This window comes from Elephantulus edwardii, unplaced genomic scaffold (genome assembly GCF_000299155.1).
Source record: "Elephantulus edwardii isolate Elephantulus edwardi_28Jun2011 unplaced genomic scaffold, EleEdw1.0 scaffold00021, whole genome shotgun sequence".
In the NCBI taxonomy this organism is placed as follows: domain Eukaryota; kingdom Metazoa; phylum Chordata; class Mammalia; order Macroscelidea; family Macroscelididae; genus Elephantulus; species Elephantulus edwardii.
In genome coordinates, this window is record NW_006399771.1 from 27,099,181 (window position 1) to 27,118,614 (window position 19,434).

Consider the following 19,434-nt stretch of genomic DNA (forward strand, 5'->3'; position numbering starts at 1 on the left):
GTTCCATTGCAATTGCTAAGACTTCTAATACAATATTGAACATGAGAGATGATAGTGGACATCCTTTCCTAGTTCCTGTTCTCAAGGTGAAATCCTTTAACCTCTCTCCATTCAGAGCAACATTGGCTCTCAGGTTTGCATATATACCTTTACTATTTTGAGGAAATTCCCTTCTATTCCTATTTTGTTGAGTGTTTTAATCAGGAAACGGTGTTGGATTTTGTCAAAGGCCTTTTCTGCATCAATTGATACAGAACCATGTGGTTCTTGTTTTTTTATTTGTTAATGTGATTAATTATACCGATTGTTTTTCTTATATTGCATCCTTGCATGCCTGTTATGAATCTCTCTTGATCATGGTGAATTATTTTTTTGATGTATCATTGGATTCTATTGACCAGGATTTTATTCAGAATTTTTGCATCTATGATCATGAGAGATATTAGCCTATAATTGTCTATTTCGGTGGTGTCTTTACCTGGCTTTGGTATCAAGAATATGTTTGCTTCATAGTCTGGGAGAATTCCATCTTTTTCTATCTTCTGAAATAGTTTATGTAGAATTGGTGACAGTTCTCTGAATGTTTGATAAAAATCACATGTAAAACTATCTGGCCCTGGGCATTTTTTGGCTGGAAGTTGTTTTACTACCTTTTCAATTTTTTTTCTTTTGTAATGGGGTCGCTATGAGTCGCAAATGACTTGACGGCACATAACAACAACAACAACAATGGGTCTGTTCAGATGTTCAATTTCAGTCAGTGTCAGTTTAGGTGGTTTGTGATTTTCTAAGTATTTGTCCATTTCCTCTAGGTTTTCATATTTGTTTAAGTATAGTTTTTCACAATATTCCATTGTTAACCTTTTTATTTCAGTAGGTTCTATTGTGTCATTGCCCATTTCATCTCTTACTCAGATTATTTGTGTCTTTCCCTTCTGTTCTTTTGTTAGTTTTGCTAGTGGTTTGTCAATTTTATTGACCTTTTCAAAGAACCAACATCTGGTTTTGTTGTTGGTGTCAATTGTTTTTCTGTTTTCTATTTCATTTCTTTCTGCCCAAATTTTTATAATTTCAGGTTTTTTGGAGGGTGTTGGGTTTTCTTTCTGTTCTTTTTCAATTTGCTGGAGATGTTAGGTTAGAGAGTCAATGTTTATTTTCTCCATCTTTTAATGTGTTTGCCTATTGCTATAAATTGACCTCTAATTACTGCTTTGGCTGTTTCCCAGAGGTTTTTGGTAAGTGGTGTTTTCATTGTCATTTGTTTCAAGAAACTTTTTAATTTCATTTTTTATTTCTTCTAGTACCCACTCATGTTCAAGTAAGGTGTTGTTCAGCTTCTAAATATATGTTCTTTTCTTCATCTTTTTGTTTTTCATTTCTAATTTTGTAGCATTGTAGTCTGAAAAGATGCTTTGTATTATTTCTGTGTTTTTTTAATTTATTGATACTTGCTTTGTGAACTAAAATGGGATCTATTCTGGAGAATTTTACATGCACATTGGAGAAGAAGGTATACTGTGCTTTTTTGGGGGGGTGCATTAGTCTATAAATATCTATGAGATCAAGTTGGTTTATTGTGTGGTTTAATTTTTCAGCAACATTAATGTGTTTTTTTCTGGAAGTTCTATCTTTTCTTGAGAGTGGTGTATTGAAGTCTCCAACTACTATAGTAGTGTTGTCTATTTTCTTTTGTTTAGTTAATGTTTGTTTTATATATGTTGCAGGTCTTTAATTTGATACATATCTATTTATTATTGTTATTTCTTCTAGTTCTATTGACCCTTCAATCATTATGTAGTGACCTTCTTTGTTATTAATGATGTTTTTTCACTGAAATCTATTTTATCAGAGATTAATATCACCACTCCTTTTTCTGATTGCCTTTTGCTTGGTATATTTTTTCCCCACCGTTCAGCATATAATTTCTAACAAAGGAACAAGAGAAAGTTATTTTTGGTGCCATCCCATACCTCTACATCCCCAGCAGAGCCATTCTAAACTGAGAAAAGTTCAACCCTGAACAACTACATTTATAACCCCTTATCTAAAAGCATCTGTAATAGCACATCAACAGAAAACTGCCATATGTGCAGGCTTGGTTTAGAAGAGGCACTAACTAGGGATATTATAACCAATGTTAGATGGATCTTAGCTGAAAGAAGAGAGTACCAGAGGAACGTCTATCTGTGTTTCATTGACTAAACAAAGGCATTTGACTGTGTGGATTACTACAAACTGTGGCTGACTTTGAGAAGAATGGTAATCCCTTGATTGTGCTTATGTGAAATCTATACTTGGACCAGGAGGCAGCTGATAGAACAGAGTAAGGAAATACCGCATGGATCAAAACTGTCTCCTTAAGTTTTTAATCTATATGTGGAACAGATCACCTGGGGCGCTGGGCTCTTTGAGGAGAAATGTGGCATCAGGCTTAGAGGAAGATTCAGCAACAACTTGTGATATGCACATGATCTGAAGCATTTGCTGCAGAAGATCAAGGACTGCAGCCTTCAATAGGGATTGAAGCTCAACATCAAGAAAACAATGATTCTAACCACTAGGCCAATTGGAAGCATCATGATAGATGGAGAAGCAATTGAGACTGTTAATAATTTCAGCTTGGTTGGCTCCACAATCAATACTCTTGGTACTAATAGCAAGAAAATCAAAAGACTAAATGAATTGGGAAAATCTTCTATCAGGTACCTCTCTAGAGCACTGAAGAGGAAGTGTCAGTCTGGAGACTAAGGTGTGCCGAATCCAAGCTATGATCTTTGCAATTACTTGCCATGCATCAAAAAGCCAGACAGTGACTGAGGATAATAGAAGAACTGATGCCTTTGAGCTGTGGTGCTGGAGTATTGAATATACTATGAACTGCTAAGAGAACAAACAGGTTTGTCTTGTAGAGGGTGAAACCAGAGTGCTCCTTGCAGGCAAGGATTTTGAAGCTCCATCTGACATACTGTGGGTGTGTTGTCAGGAGGGTTCAGTCCTTGGAGAAGGATATCATGCTTGGAAGGATGGAGGGACAGTGCAGGAGAAGAAGACTCAGGATGAGATGGATTGTCTCAGTGACTAGGGTAATGGGAGTAGGTGAAATTGGCTCAAGATAGAGCAGGGTTCTGGGCAGTTGTGCATAGGTTCACTATGATCACAGGCAACTTGACAGCACATAACAACAACATCACAGAAATCTCATCAAGTCACTAAGGGGGAAAACAACTGAGTCAAGCTCCCCTGCTCAGTGTGCCTCTGACTGTGGTGGGTGCAGGCAATTGTTGGTTCAATGGTCCTGTTTTTACATAGTTTTAGCTAGGTAAATCCATTTTCCTTCTGTAAAAAGAGCTGCTGCTGCAGCATAAATCCTTGGAAGTTAAGTAAGGATGATGGAAAGGTAAGTAAGGATGATGGCCAGGAAAAGACAGTCTCTGTGAGGCTTACCTTTCAGAAACATGGAAACATCTTCAAGCTGAGGCACATTATCCTCCCTGTAGCCACAGTATTTCGTCAGCAAAGGGAAGTTTTTCAAATACTCTCGGCAAGCATGTGTGGGATAGAGCTTGGAAAGCTCTCGAAATACAACGCCCCAAGTTTTAGTCTCTTCCTCTGTGTATGCCACTCTGGGGATGGGTTGACCACTGGATGGGGAGAAGAAAAACAAATATAATTAGCTCTGGTTCACTGAGATAGATTTGTTCTCTTCTTAATGTTTTTTCCCAAGTGAAATTCTTGCAAAGTGAATCTCAAGTGTTTAAAGGGATCCCATTGGTTATTGTCTTGCAAAGTGAATACTAATCTTCTAATTAGGGGGGGGGGGAGGTGTCTTTGAGTGATTACCATAGAAATATTAAATTAAGCATCATCTTCATAAATGCTTAAGAAATTTTAGTAATGTTTGCATTCTTAAACTGCAAATCCAATATTTTGAGTTGGAATAAGCTGGGTTAGGACACGACTGTGCTCTGAGAACCTTGTCTGCAATCACCTGACAGCAGTAATAAATGGATGTTGTCTCTTGAAAATAAAATTGCCTTTTGGGTTTTCTTTGTCCCTTGCCCAGACTAACCCCAATCTCCAAGTGTAATTTTAAGATTATTTGTTCAGTGAAAAACGTCTCAGAAATTCTAAAAGGCTATGTTGAATTTAAAGGCAAAGGTTTTACCAACCAAAAAATAAGAGCATTTATTGCATGTCACACATGCTAAGCCCTCTCAGTGTAAAGCAGGGATTGGAAAATTTTTATTTCCTAAAGGCTCAGTATTAAGTATTTTAAGTTGCAGGCCATCTATTCTCTATCACAACTACTCATCTTGACCATTGTAAAAATAGCCATAGACAACACATACACGAATGAGCACACTTATATCGGTGTCGTTAAGTGCCATCGAGTCAAGCACCACTCATAGTGACCCTATGAATAGCAGATCTGAACCCTGTCCTATCCTGTGGCATACTCACAATGACTGACACACTTGAGCTCATTGATACAGTCATTATGTCAATCCACCTGGTTGAGGATCTTTCGCTCCTTTGCCGTCCCTCCACCCTTCCAAGCATAATGTCCCTTTCCAAGGAATAGTGACTCCTAGCAGCATGTCCAAAGTGAGATGTAGCTTTATCATCATTGCCTCCAAGGAGCACTCTGTCTGCACCTTTTCCAAGACTTATTTGTTTGTTCTTTTGGCTCTTCAGTGCTCTTCTCCAACATCACAGTTCAAAGACATGTATTCTTTTTCTGTCATCCTTTTTCATTGTCCAGCTCTCAGATGCGTAGCAAGTGACAGAAATTTTCATTGCCTGCTTCAGGCACACCTTAGTCCTCAAACTAACAGCATTGTTCATCAATAATTTGGGGAGGTCCTTCACTACAGACTTGCCCAGTGCAATACATCTTCTGATCTCCTGACTGCCAAGTATGAAATTTATTGGTTGTAGATCCAAGTAAAAAGAAGTCATTACAGTTCCAATCTTTTCTGCATCTATCATGATGTTGCCTTTAAGTCCAGTGGCAAGGATTCTTGTTTTCTTGACTTTGAAATGCAATCCATATTGAAGGCTGCAATGTTTAACCTTCTGCAGTAAGTGTATCATATCCTTCTCACTTTCAGCAAACAAGATTATCTGCATAACAAAGGTTATTGATGAGTTTTCTTCTATCTTGATGTCACATTCATCTTCACAGAGCTTAGCTTCCTAAATAATTTGCTCAACATACAGATTAAATAGGTATGAAGCAAGGACACATACTTTTCTTAATTTTAAACCAAGCAGTGTTTCGCATAAGTACAATTAAGTGTTCTGGGATTCCCATTCTTCCCAGTGTTGGCCATAATTTGTTATGACCCACACAGTCAAATGCCTTTGCCTAGCCAATAAAGCATAAATAAGTATTCTGGCATTCTTTGCTTTCAGGCAGAATCCATCTGACAGTTTTGTTGGTGGATGCATCCAAGTTGGTTCTGACACATAGTGAGCCAATCAGTGTCTAGCAGAATGAAATGCTGTCCAGTCTTGTACCCTCCTCACAAACACTGTTCAAACCCATGGTTGCATCCTCTATGTCAGCCTATCTCATTGAGGGTCTTCCTCGTTTTTGATGACTCTGTATTTTGTCAAGCACGATGTTTTTCTCCAGGAACAGATCCCTTCTAATAGCATGCTCAAAGCATGTCATCCTCGCCTCCAAGGAGCATTTTGACTATACTTTCAAGACAGATGTATTTGTTCTTTTATATTCAATATTCTCCACCACACATCTGTCATTTTGTCATACTATGGTGGCTTCCTTGCTGGAACCAATGTCGCTGGAATTTCAAATACCAGGAAGGTCACTCAAGGCGGGCAGATTTCAGCAGAGCTTACACATTAGTACAGAGTAAGTAGTACAACTGGTGGTTTACTTGGTAGGAGAAATAATTGCCCAGTGAAAACCTTAGCGATGCTCAAATAAAACTTTATTTATAAAGCCAAATAAAGGACCTGATTTTTGGCCTATATGCAGGAACATGCTGACCTTGTTTTAGAATATGGAAAGAGCACTCTATATATGACTGAATAGAGGCAGCTTCTGTAGGAAGTAAATCTGAGTTAGACACTTTGTTAGCAGGGTAAAATCTGCAGGTCGCCTAACAAAAAGGAAGGTGAAGATGAAATGATGTCCTAATAACAGTTAAAGGTATGGACTCAGAATAGCCTTATGCCATCTAGAGCTGGTGGAGGGGCGGGGGGAGATATGGATGCAGGCTTTTGCAAATTACTGTTTGAAGGACTAGAATGTGAGTTTAGTCTCTGATTAACTATTCTGTAAGTGCAATTAGGGTTTGAGAAACCTCATGACCTCCACAACAACCACTTCCAGCATACCCCTACTGCCCACCAGGCTATTCCTCCGAAAGTCTGCTCTGTAGCCAGGAAATATATACACATGATATATGGAAATACACACACACACAACCAGGAAGTCTGCCCCTCTCGTTTGCATGATTCAGCCTGTAATAGGCGGTTACCACAAAAGCCCACACACAGCAGTAAAATGTTACTCAAGGTTGCAAGGCACCTCCAACAAGGAGTGTTCAATGAGGAGCTCCTACTGAGGTAACACAAAAGGAAAGGAGGACAAAAAAGCCAGCCATCAAACAGAGCTCCCCTAATCAACCTTCCTTTCAGTGTGCTCTTGCCAAAATATTTTGTTAAAAGTTCACATTTAAACTAGTAGGGGGAAATATCTTCAATTAAAAAAAAAAAGGTTCACATTTAAGTATGATCTCTAGGGCGTTCTGGTGGCCTGCTGATAAGAAGCTACACTACAATCCCAAAGTCGTGTGGTTCAAATCCACCAGCTGCTCTGTGGGACAAAGATGGGCAATCTCCTCCCATGCAATTAACTGTCTCTGAAAACTGGCTGGAAGGTCAGCTATGGGATGGTTCCAACTTGATGGCACACAACAACAGCAACACCTGCCCAAAATGTATATGCATGTGTGTGTATGTATGTTGTTAGATGTTGTTATTCAGTACCATCCGGTTGAGCACAATTCATAGTAACCCTACAAACAACAGATCTGAACCCTGCTCTCTCCTGTGCCATCCTCATCATCCCTACTGTACTTTAGCTCATTGCTACAGTCACTGTTTCAATTTATCTTTTTGAGGGTCTTCTTCACTGAGCCTCCAACTTTCTGAAAATAATGTCCTTTTCCAAGGACTGGCCCCTCCTAATACCATGCCTGAAGTATGTGAGATGAAGCTTCACTACCCTTGCATTCAAGGAGCACACCAGTCGCACTTTCTCTAAGACATTTGTTTGTTCTTCTAGTTGTTGACCTTGTTATTATGTGCTGTCAAGTCACCTGCAACTCATAGCCACCCTATGTACAACAGCTTTGAAGCCTGCCCTGTCCTGAGCCGTGTCAATGACTCCTATATACCTATCCCCATTGTCCCAGTTACTGTATCAATCCATCTCATCTGAGATCTTCCTCTCCTGTGCTACCCCTCCACCCTTCAGAGCATGAAGTCCTTCTCCAAGGATCACTCCCTCCTAGCCACATGCCCAAAGTATATGAGATGGAGCTTCAAAATCTTAGCCTCCAAAGAGAAACTTGGTTTCCTCCTCTCCAAGACAGACCTATTTGTTTTCTTGGTGGTCCATGGTATGTTCAAGACTCTTTCCAGCACTACAACTCAGAGGTATCAATATTTCTATCATTCTTAGTCATTTATCCAGCTCTTTAATGCATAGCAAGTAATTGCAAAGACCATGAACTGGATCAGGCACACCTTAGTCTCTGGACAGACACTGTTGCTTTTCAGTACTCCAGAAAGATCCCTAACAGCAGATTTACCCAATACAATTCACCTTTTGATTTCCTGACTGTTGGTGCCAAAAGTGTTGCTTGTGGAGCCAAACAAGCTATAAATGTTAACAAGCTCAATCTCTTCTCCATCCATTATGGTGCTTCCAATTGGCCCAGTGGTGAAAATCTTTGTCTCCTTGGTGCTGAGCTTCAATCCATATTGAAGACTCCAGTCCTTGACCTTCTGTAGCAAGCACTTCAGGTTCTCCTCAGTTTCAGCAAGCAAAGTTGTGTCATCTGTATTACGTAGGTTGTTGATGAGTCTTCCGTCAATCCTGATGCCACATTCCTCCTCATAAAGTCCAGCCTCCTGAATTATCTGTTCTGCATCTGTTCTTCTTATTGTCCATTAAATATAGCTTCTTGTTTTTCTTGCTGTGTACCATAGAGTCAGAATCAACCCTTAGCTGATCCTCTGGTGGGTTTTCAGAAACAGGTAATCACATGGGAGGAAACTACTCATCCTTCTCCTGTGGAGCAGTTGGTGGCCTTGAACCATGTGCCTTCCGGATGGCAGCACAGCTTCTTGCAACTAGGCCAATATGTTGTTTTTAACTGTCATCAAGTCGTAGATGAATCATAGCAACCCTATGAACAAAAGTCCTGACCATGCATAACTTTCATCGTTTCTTTAAGTTCATAGAGTGTCCAGAGGCAAGCTATTATGGAAGTGGATTCCACTTTTGCTTCCAAGCCTATAGTTAGGTCAAAATAAATGACAGATATATATACATACATACATACATACACACATACATGATACATGTATCATGTATCATGTGTTGATACATGATAGATGGAGCAGCCCTAGTGGGATAGTGTAATATATCAGGGTGCTAGCCAGTCAGAAGCTTAAGTCTATCAGCTGCTGTGCAGAAGACAGAAAGGACATCTCCTATGTTAAAGATTTCTATCTTCAGCAACCAGATAGAGGGTTGCTACGAATTGACATCAACTCCACAGGAATGGTTTAGTTTTGTTCACAAGTATATATGGAACCCTGGTGACCTAGTGGGTAAGGAGTTGTGCTGCCAATCTAAAGCCAGATGGTTCAAATCCACCAGTTCCTTCTCAGAAGGAAGATGGGCAATCTCCTTCCATGTGATTTACAGCCTCTGAAAACCTACCGGAAGATTAGCTATGAGTCAGTTCTAATTCAGTGACACATAAAAACAACGATCTATACATATAAATGTACACACACACACACACATAAGTAACGGCAGTATGTAATTAAAATGAGGTATGAGAAACAATACACACTGAAGAAAGAAATAGAAATTAACATTTACTTCCTCTATGTACCAACACTAAGGTTTATACAAACCAAATTAGAACAAGATTAGGCTTGTTTAAATTTGGCTGTTGATAGCAAATAAAAATTACAACCTGGCAAATATTTGCTGGGAAGATCAAAACTTGCTCAGACCTCGCATCTGTGATGAATTTAGAACAAGGCTTGAAATGGAAAGATAAAAATAGAAAGGATGTAAGGAAATAAGTATATAAACGGCCTGCCTCCAGCACCAGAAAATTCAGCTAAATCAATTTGAGTCGGGTAAGCCAATAAAGCTAATAAGGGCTGTGCACACGCAGAGGTAGGGTGGCTGAAAACAATAAATGAAATACTGAGAAGCCATTTGAGAAGAATCATTAGGTCACATTCTTCCCTTCAATATCAATCTACAAACATGCAGCATTTCTAAGGGAATCTTAATGCAGTCAGTGGGACAAAAGAAAGCAGCAAAAAGAGAAGGGGTATAAGGATCAGAAAAAGAGTTCCATGGTTTATGACTTAATAATGAATTTGTAGCATCACAGGCTTGAGAAGGCAAATGGGTTGTGTAAATTCTTGTCTGTGTCTAGTCTTCCTTGGCTGCTTAGCTAAGTAGTCTGCTCTTTGAGTTAACGACCATGTGGTGTCTTGCTGCTCCCCTGAAGCGAGGTGAGTCTACCTCTGTTCCTATCAACAGCTTTCTCACAAACCTAGCCCATCCCCTTACAGGTCATTCTCTGAAAGTAAACCTTTCAAAAGTAGGTTCACTTCAAAATAAAGGCTTGTTTTAGTCATTTAACTTCTACTAAATGATCCAAAATAAACAATAAAACAGGAACTCTATTCTCTTTTTCTATGTATTAAATGTATTCCTCTTTCTCCTTGTCAGTGAGTTGTAACTGACTGATAGCTGCCTCCAGTGGGTTTTTGGAGCCTGGGAATTCCATTGGAGAAGACTGCCCATCTTTCTCTCTCACTGAAGCTCCTGATGGATTTGAACTGCCAGAGAGGCATGACCTTTGGGTTAGCAATATGACTACAGCAGACATGTCACATTTGGAAAGTCTGCTGTCAAAGACCTCACCAAAGTGCTAAAGAGCAATGGTGTCAGTTTAAAGATTGAGGTGCACCTGACTTAAGCCGTAGTCTTTTCCATTACTTGTAATGCATCTGAAAGTTCAATAATGAATAAAGATGACAGAGAAGAAATGATGATTTTGAGTTGTGGTATTGGAGAAGCATTCTAAATATCTCATGGACTGCCAAAAAAACAAACAAATACATCTTGAAGCAAGTGAAACCAGGATGCTTCCTACAGATGAGCATGGCAAAACTTCATCTCACATACTTTTGACATGTTGTCAGGAGGTGAGTACATAGAAAAAGACATCACACTTAGAAAAGTGGAGGGTCAGTGAAAAAGAGAAAGACCTTCAATAAAGATTGACACAGTGACTGTAATAATGGGTTCATGTGTATGAAAGATGATTAAGGATGGTACAGGACAGGACAGAGTTCAGATCCATTCATTATAGTGTTGCTAGGAGCCATAACTGGCCTGTGGATACCTAACAACAACACATCACCAGAGTCCTCCTTCTACTCTTTTTAGAGCCTTTTAGTTGTGATGTTGGAAAAGAATACTGAATATCCCATGGACTGCCAAAGAGAACATGGATATGTCTTGGGGAAAACACTGCCAGAGCATTCCTAGAAGACAAAGAAGGCGAGGCTTCATCTCTCATACTTTGGGCATGTTGTTAAAACAGGCTAATTTCTTGGAAAAGGACATCACAGAAAGGTGGAGGATTAGCACAAAAGGGGAAGACCTGCCCACCAACCAGATGGACTGACACAGTGACTGCAGCAATGGGCTCAAGTGTGTCAGAGATGAAGAAAATGGCACAAGACAGGACAAGGCTTGAGTCTGTTGTTCAAATGGTTGCTATAAGTTGTACTTAACTTGTTGGAACCAAACCACAACAACAGCAACAATATATTACAATTTGTGATTATTTTAAAAATATTTACTGAGTCAATTCCAACTCATTGCAACTCTAAGTACATCAGAGTAGACCTGTGCTCCATGGAGTTTTCAGTGGCTGATTTTTCAGAAGAAAATTCCCAAACCATTCTTCCAAAACCCTTCTATGTGAACTTAAACCTTCAACCTTTCCATGTAAGTGTGGTAACCATTTGAACCACTCCAGAGATTCTGCCTCTCTAGGGTGCTCTACGAGAGTCATTTATATTGATGTCCAGTATTGGCAAGAAGTAAAGATCGAGCATCTTGCTTCTCAGTTTGGCCTTTGCTGAGCAGTAGACATAGCCAGGACGACCACAGAAGTGGAGCCATGATGAGACCATTCTTGAAAGAATGTTCTGGAAGCTGAGGTACTTGGCACACTAAGAAAGAAATTAGGGGAAATGTGGCCTCTAAAGTTTGGATTCCTGCGCACATGGAATAATTCTAACACCCAAAAGGAGCCAAAATGTCCTGTGAGGCCTAAAGTGGGCTGCCTGAAAGAAAAATGGAGACACTTATTCCTTCCAGTCTTCCTCAGTTCTCAAGGAAAAGACCAAAGTGGTTCATATCAAACTTCATTACAGGTAGAGCATGACGACTATCCAAACGACGGTGTGTCCAACCCAGAGAAGATTATTTTCACATTTCAAACTAAAGCATGAGTACTGACAAGACCAAAGGAGGCAGGGACACCATTCTTCAGAGATAGAGGTGGAGGGAATAGCACTGTCTCCAAAAATTATACAATACTACTATGTAGGTAGGTTTGAACCGTAAGACCAAGTGGAATGTGGTAAGAGGCCTGCCCATGACTGATATTTCAACAATTACATGGAAAGAATTTAGCCATCTCCCTCTCTCCCTCCTTGCAATGCCCAACTACAGAGGAGACGGGTTTGAAAGGAAGCAAAGAAAGTGCCTCAAAATCAGAGCACTCGTCACTCTGTCTCCCCACATTTATATTCATTCCAAAAACCTGGGGGTGGGGACCCTTACACATTGAATCGGGCATGAGATGAATATATTTTAAATGAACAGGACTGGATCTTAAATACCCAAATGAGACCATACTAATAATTGAAAATGACAGGAAATTAGATGTTGCTAAGGAACTTGCTTCCCAGCAGGAAAGTTAGGATTCAACACAATACAGTGAAAAGCAGTGAATGGGGAAAATAAAAACCATTTTATGTTGATATAAACCCCAACAAGATGAGACTCCTCAACAAACTAATTACATGTGAATATTATAATTAGACATCAGGGGAGTCTCTTCCACTTACACAAAATTAGTTGGGATTCTGAAATGCTCAACAACTGCTGAAATTATGACCTACGCACTCACTGATTCCCAAGTCACTGGAGATAAGCAGATGTGGCCTCCCGTACTGACCAAACAAAGGCAAAAGAAAGCTCTGGAAGCACGACAGGGAACCAGGGCTCAGTGAGGACTTTACCAGGAAAATGCTAAATCAGTTATGGTGGGGATTCAGGCTTGACAATGGGGGTGGGGGGAACTCCCCAGTGGAACATGTTACTTGGAGATGACTAGGAACTTTTCTTTGCAAACACTGGAGCCTGTGGGGGGCATCTGTCTGCCTGTGTGGTTCCATCTCAGTCTTCCAAGAGACCAGGAGGCTGCTGAAAAACCTGCCCCACTCCTGCAGTGAGGAGCAAGTGGAAAGTGCATTGCCAGCCTAATTGGGGTGCAGGGTGCAGACATAGTCATTCTCTTTTCAAGTCTGCGCTTGTTAGAGCCAAGTTGTTTTAAAAATACCTTTTTGACACTGAAATCTAGGGACATATACCCCACTGAGACTGAAATTGTGGGAGTCCTTTCTAGAGTCAGATGAATAAGCTTTCCTTCTATTTAACTATTTGTTTGATCTTCTCCTCCAGCAGGTTCAACAGCAAGCTATTTTTCTTATATATATTTTATTTTAATTTGAAACCTTGGGAAGTACGTGTTTATGGTGCTGTGTCTTGGCTGCCTCCCGGAACTTTGGCCACGAGAACTCCTAATTCAAGCTGCAATTTCTCTGCATCTGTGTCATCTTTAGAGAAACTCCAGTGTGGGGAAGAAATTCCCTTATTCCATTGAAGGAAGATGTAGCAGGTGGCCATGCATAGTATTTACATCCTGATGGTAGGACTGGCTGAAATGCACCCCCTACTGTGTTCTTTGAAAACAGCTGGATTTGCTCAGTGGTAAAGACCTAAGGGAAGCAGAAAATTGGTTAAGGGAACCAGTGACTCTGATAAGAAGAGTTAGGAGTGAACTCATTGTCTATTTTATTTCGTTATATTCTATATAATGAGCAGGAGACGACTCACTTATTTAAGAACTGTTTATCCACCTGGAATGGATCATGCCTCTCATCTCTGCCTAGTCTTTCTCTCCTTCCCCGTATTTGTGTTTCTTTCCTGATTGACACTTTCACCTGGGGGGTTGTAGATGGGAACTGAGAAGGGCTGAAACAGAAAAGCCACCAAATATGCATGCAATTAGCTAATAGCCACTTCTCTGCATGTGTAAGCAGAGCCACTGGAGAAAAACTATGGTAACTTCAAGTTAGGAGTCCAAATTTTTCTTTTCCCTCTTGATGAACGTGACACCTGAACTACACTCCTCAACAAGCACACCCTAATTTCTGCATAATATTTAGAAAGTGAAGCTTGGCAGTCCAATGGTTAAGAGCTCAGCTGCTAACCGAAGAAAAGGATTGTTGAAACCCAGCCAGCGGCCAGCAGCTCCACAGGAGAAAGACCTGGCAATCAGCTTCCATAAATAGTGTTGTTACGTGCTGTCGAGTCGCTTGTGACTCATAGCGACCCTGAAACTTGCTCTATCCTGAGCCAACATTACTGTTCTGTCACATCTACCCTCATTATCCAATCACTGAATCATTCCATCTCATTGATGGTTTTCCTATCATTTTCTGTCCCTCCACCCTTCCATGTATGATGTCCCTCTCCAAGGAATGGTCCCTCCTTGCAACATACCCAAAGTATGTCAGACAAAGCCTCAGAATCCTTGCCTCCAAGGAGTAGCCTGGTTTCACCATCTCTAGGAAAAACTTGTTTATTCTCCTGGCAGTCTATTCAATACTCTTCTTGAGCACCACAGCTCAAAGGCATCAATTCTCTCTTTACCATCCCTAGTCATTTTCCAGCTTTCTGACGTATAGCAAACAATTGCAAAGACTATGGCCTGGATCAGGCGCACCTTAGTCTCCAGACTGACGCCATTGCTCTTCCTAGTACAGCCTAGAAAACCCTAATGTGAGATCTATACTGGAGGGCCAGTGAAAGAGAGGAAGATCCTCAATGAGATAGATTGACACAGGGGCTGCAGCAATGGATCAGTTGTGTCAGAGATGATGAGGACCTGGCACAGGAGAGAACAGGGCTCAGGTCTCTTGTTCATAGGATCACTCTAAGTGATACTGGACTCTGTGGTACTTAACAAAAACAGCTCTATGGCATGGGCTCACTCTGAGTCAGAACTGACTTGACAGCATCCAGCAATGAGTGTGACTGACTTCTTTTCCATCCAAGAAAGCACATGAGAATAAGGAGAGTGGGATCAGCATTCTTCTAGCATATTTTAGAGCATAACTTTGACTTTGCTCTAATGTAATAAAAAAGCATTCATTCTTTACAAAATTTACTTTTTAAAAAATTTTTAAACAAAATCTTTGTTACCAAGCATTTGCTACACGTCTCACCACTGAGGTGACACACCAGCACATCAGCTCTCCATCGCTGCTTGATGACTTTTTCTCATTCTCATAGTCAGTGACCTGGAGCATCACCCAGTTGGCTGGACCACCTTCGTGAAACAATATTGCCTGCAGCCAGGTGTCTCTGGAGGAGGCCACATATTCGATAAGTGTTCAACAAGAAGGTCACATCTATCTCGGTGACTGAACAAAAACTGTTGCCACCAGTCAAGGAAAAAAAAAATTCTAAACAGAATGGATGAATAGCAGCAAAATGTGCTGAAAAGCCAATGCCTTTTCTTTTTTTTTTCTATTGAGAATCTGTGAGGAAATTCTAGAGGGCCTTTATTGATAAAATGACACTTCAGAATACAGACCACAAAGGACACTCAATGACTATGACAAAATATCACCAGTAATGAACAGGGAGGAAAAAACCGAGGTGAAATATTAACACTATTACTCTGCTGAATCTCTCCTGCCATTAAAATGAGTACTCTTTGAAAAGGGCAGTAATTTCGGTTATTTTGATTATGTCTATATCTCTGGTAAGCTCGGGTAAGGTAGTCCATGAGGAACTGGCAGCTAACTTAAAGGTGTCACCTCTCTACAGGTTAGAATCCACCAGCTGCTCTGAGGGAGAAAGTTGGGCAATCTCCTCTAGTGCCATTTACAGCCTCAGAAACTCAGTAGAGGGTCAGCTAGGAGTCAGTGACCAATCAACAACAGTGAGTGGCTGTGGGTATTACCTCTGGCATCTAGGGTAGAGCCTTGAAAATATGGATACTCTAAATAATATTGCTGAATGACTAAATCAACCAATTGTTAACTGCTAACAAGTCACAAATTCATATTTTGAGAAAACTTACAGTTGCATATCAGAGAGTCAAAGAGATGTGTGTGTCTTAGTTCATCCCTGCCACATATGTTGTAATTCTTATGAAGACAACATTGATGTTTTTATCACTACGCTAGTTAACTTTCAAGCATTCTCATACTCTACTTAACTTTCAGCATATTCTTTTCTCATTTTCTTGACTCAGGTTCCCTGACATCTTCAGACTGTCCCACTTGTAGCCAATATTTGTACTAGAAAAACAAAGCAGTCTACATATATAAACCCCATTAAGCATACAAGCCTGAACTTGACTAAACTCAATACAATCCATTGGCATATAGCTGGAACCTACTCATTGCCTACCCTTCAGCAGGTTTTTAGAGGCTGTACATTGCACAGGGAGGAGACTATCCATCTTTCTCCCAAAGAGCAGCTGGTAGAGTCACAGCATCTGCCTTTGGGTTGTCCACGCACCCATTGGGCCACCAGAGTGCCCTGACTACATACAGATAATTCCTTGCAGCTGGACATCTTAATGATTAAGCTTTCAAAAATGTCTTCAAGGCTGCAAGTTGCAATGACCTAATTCTATGTTTCATGGCAAGACACTCGCAAACCAGTTTAGCGACTGATCAACCATTTTTGCCAAGATTCCACCAAGTCATCTGAGATAAGGTAGCCTGCTGGGAGCTCATTTGGTGAAGAGGTGAGGAGGCCCCTGGTCTGCTCATCTTAGCCACAAAGCAAACATAAAAGTACAAACACATTTTCAGTTCATCCTCTAGGCCAGTCAGGTAAAGTGCGTTTATGATCACTTATTTTATTTGCTTTTGCAAATGAGTTTTGAGTACATGAATTTTCACAAATGAGTCTACGGACCCCCAGGAGTTTTCAGACAGCAGAAAACAAAGCAAAAATGTTCATTTGTTTTGCTCACATGGTTAATATTAGTGTTACTTTAACAGGCAACATAATGAAAATAAACTACCGCACCTAGCATACCTCGGAGGCATGAGTGAAAATTTCACTCCTTGGAAATTATTGGTTTTTGTTTGTCCTGTACACCATGGGCTAGCACGTCCTACTGCTTCCTCACCTTGTACGAAGCCCTCTTCACATTCTAGCGGAGTAACTTCCATCTGCAGAAACAGTCATGACATTAAATATCAACAGAGACAACAAAGGATCTAACATCCTTTGGTACATTTATGTTCAGCATTCATAGGGAGGTTGAACAAAAAGAAGGCAAGAGAGGAAAAGCTATAATCCCCAGTCACCAATGACAATAGCCATGTCAGGCTGTGAGGCTGCAAAACCTCAGAACTCGGGACTCATTAAAAAAACTCCAAAAGTTCCAAAGTCAATCCAGTATGTCTGGTGTCATTGCCCAGCAGCTACTGGATCTTGACCTTTTTCAGTGATGGATGAGAGAATGCATCCAGCCCAGATAGCCTTACAAAAGTTAACAATGCTGTTTATTCGGTCACCCATTTAATTCTTACAACACCTATCAAATTATAAATCGTATATTGCATGGATTATACCAAATAATGCTCCCCTCAAGCCAAAAAACCAACCCAGTTGCCATCCACGTGATTCTTGCTCATGGAAAATTCACATGCATCAGGGTAGAGCTGTGTTTTCAATGGCTGTGCTCTTTTGGAAGTAGATCACGTGGGCCTTTCTTCCAAGTTGTCCCTGGGTGGATTTGAACTGTCAACCTTTCAGCTAACAGCCATAAGCTTAACCATTTGCACACCCTGGATTCATAATGTTCCCTTTACAGGGTGATGAAATGACTGGTGGCCTAGTGGTGAGGAGCTATGGTGCTAACCAAAGGTATATAGTTCGAGTCCATCAACTGCTCCATGGAAGAAAAATGAGCGTTCTCCTTCTGTGTGATTTCCTAGCTCCGAAAACCCACCAGTCAGCGATGGGTTGGTTCCAACTCAATGATACACCACAACAATACCCTCATTGTAATGGTAAAATAAACTGAGGTTTAGGGACACAATATATTGTCCAAAATAAAAAAGGCAGCAATGGTAGCAGAGATTTTTATTCAGGGATGCTGGCTCTGTGACTCCCTTCTTAACCATTAAACCTTGATGTCTCTCTTTCATTGACATTAAGTCAGAACTGATTCATAACTCACTCTTCAGCAGGTGTCTGAGGCTGTAAACTGTTTGGGAGGAAATAGCCCATTTTTCTCCCTCAGAGGTGCTGGTGGATTTGAACCACCAGAGAAGCTCAGCCTTTGGGGTTAGCAGTACAATTCCATTGTACCACCTCCTTGGGGTTTGGTTTTCATATTTGAAATTGAAGGAATGCTGGTATTGGGCAAGACTGAGTATTAGACAAGGTATCATTTGTAAAGCACTTGGGCCAGTGCCTGATTCCTAATAGGTACTCAATACAGTTGGATTATATCTTCCAGGAGCGCAAAGACAAATAAAACTCTATCACTTCCTGCAGGGTTGGGAATAGGTTGGGAAATGACAAAACAGCATTGTTCATATAAATCCATTCAAGTCTCAAGACAGAACTTGTGGAAGTAATTTTCATCTTTCATGTTTGAAGAGTTCATTTTAAAGTAAAAATACCCATGCCTCTTTCCTTATGAAATATGTTAGAATTTGGCGAAATTGCTGTCCTTGTCACTAAGTGATACCAAGTCTACTGTGTTAATGTTTTCGACAACTATGAGAGCCGTGCTATAATCAGACAATGTTCCACTACGCCTTTTACACACCTCTAAAAAGCCCACCATATCCAACAATGAAAAAGAAACCTTTTCTTAACCAATCTCCCCTTTTGTCTTCCTCTGAAACTCTCAGTTTCCCTTCCTTTCTACCACTGAGCTGAACTTTAGGTAGAAGGACACATTTGGCATTAAAATGATTCTTCCATAAAACCTGAAGTAGTTTATAAGAACTGTGCATTTCAAATGTGTTAAGAATTCTATAGAGAGTCAAGTAACTTTTTAAAAGCCCAATTCATTGGATTCTGCTGTCATTGTTTTCAAATGAAGTCAAGTAAAAGTTGCTACAGCTACTGCAGAACAAAAGAAGAAAAGGTGTGTCCTCCTGAGCACAGAATAGCATTTAGATTCTACAAGAGGTGTCTTGAAACCTGAAAGTGACCTGTTCAGAAACCGTTAGAGTCATCTGGGAAATGACCCCAGCACTACGAATATTTGGGGTTGGTCTACTTTTCAATTTACCGCTCCATTTCAGAGAAATTAAAGCATCAACAACTGGTGTTTATGCAGGAGTCACAAAGCACCCAAACAGCCACATAGATCTCAGTTTCATTCAAAACCTGGGAAAGCAAATCAATGGAGGATAATGGAATGGGATAAAATTAGCTCATTCAAGGAGAAAACATATTTGCCTTCTAAGATGCCTCTTCTTAAAAAGAGAAAGAACAAAAAAAAAATAATAAATAAATAAAAGCAAATGCTTGGTTCCACATCACAACAGAGGCCATAATTCATCAAGGTGACCACCAGCCAATGAAACTAATGAAGAACGTATCATTAAGAATAAAACATGCAACCCCACAGTTAAGCTCTTTCCCTGTTAAGAAAGTATAGCCTTCCCTCCCATTCTTCCTTCACTTTCTATTTGTTATGCTTCCAATTAAGATCCGCCTATCTAAAAATAGGTAATGTGGCACTCACGACTCCCGTTAGTAATGTATTCCTTTAAGCC

General features: G+C 40.3%; 1 protein-coding gene across 2 annotated transcripts in view; it reads right to left on the minus strand.

The window, feature by feature from the left end:
* TPH2 (tryptophan hydroxylase 2) overlaps positions 1 to 19,434 on the minus strand; it is a 224,742-nt gene that overhangs the window by 136,185 nt on the left and 69,123 nt on the right. For both annotated transcript variants that reach the window (XM_006882567.1, XM_006882568.1), the window contains exon 6: positions 3,445 to 3,641. In XM_006882567.1, the coding sequence (XP_006882629.1) occupies positions 3,445 to 3,641 (197 nt within the window). The remainder of the gene's footprint in view (positions 1 to 3,444; positions 3,642 to 19,434) is intronic.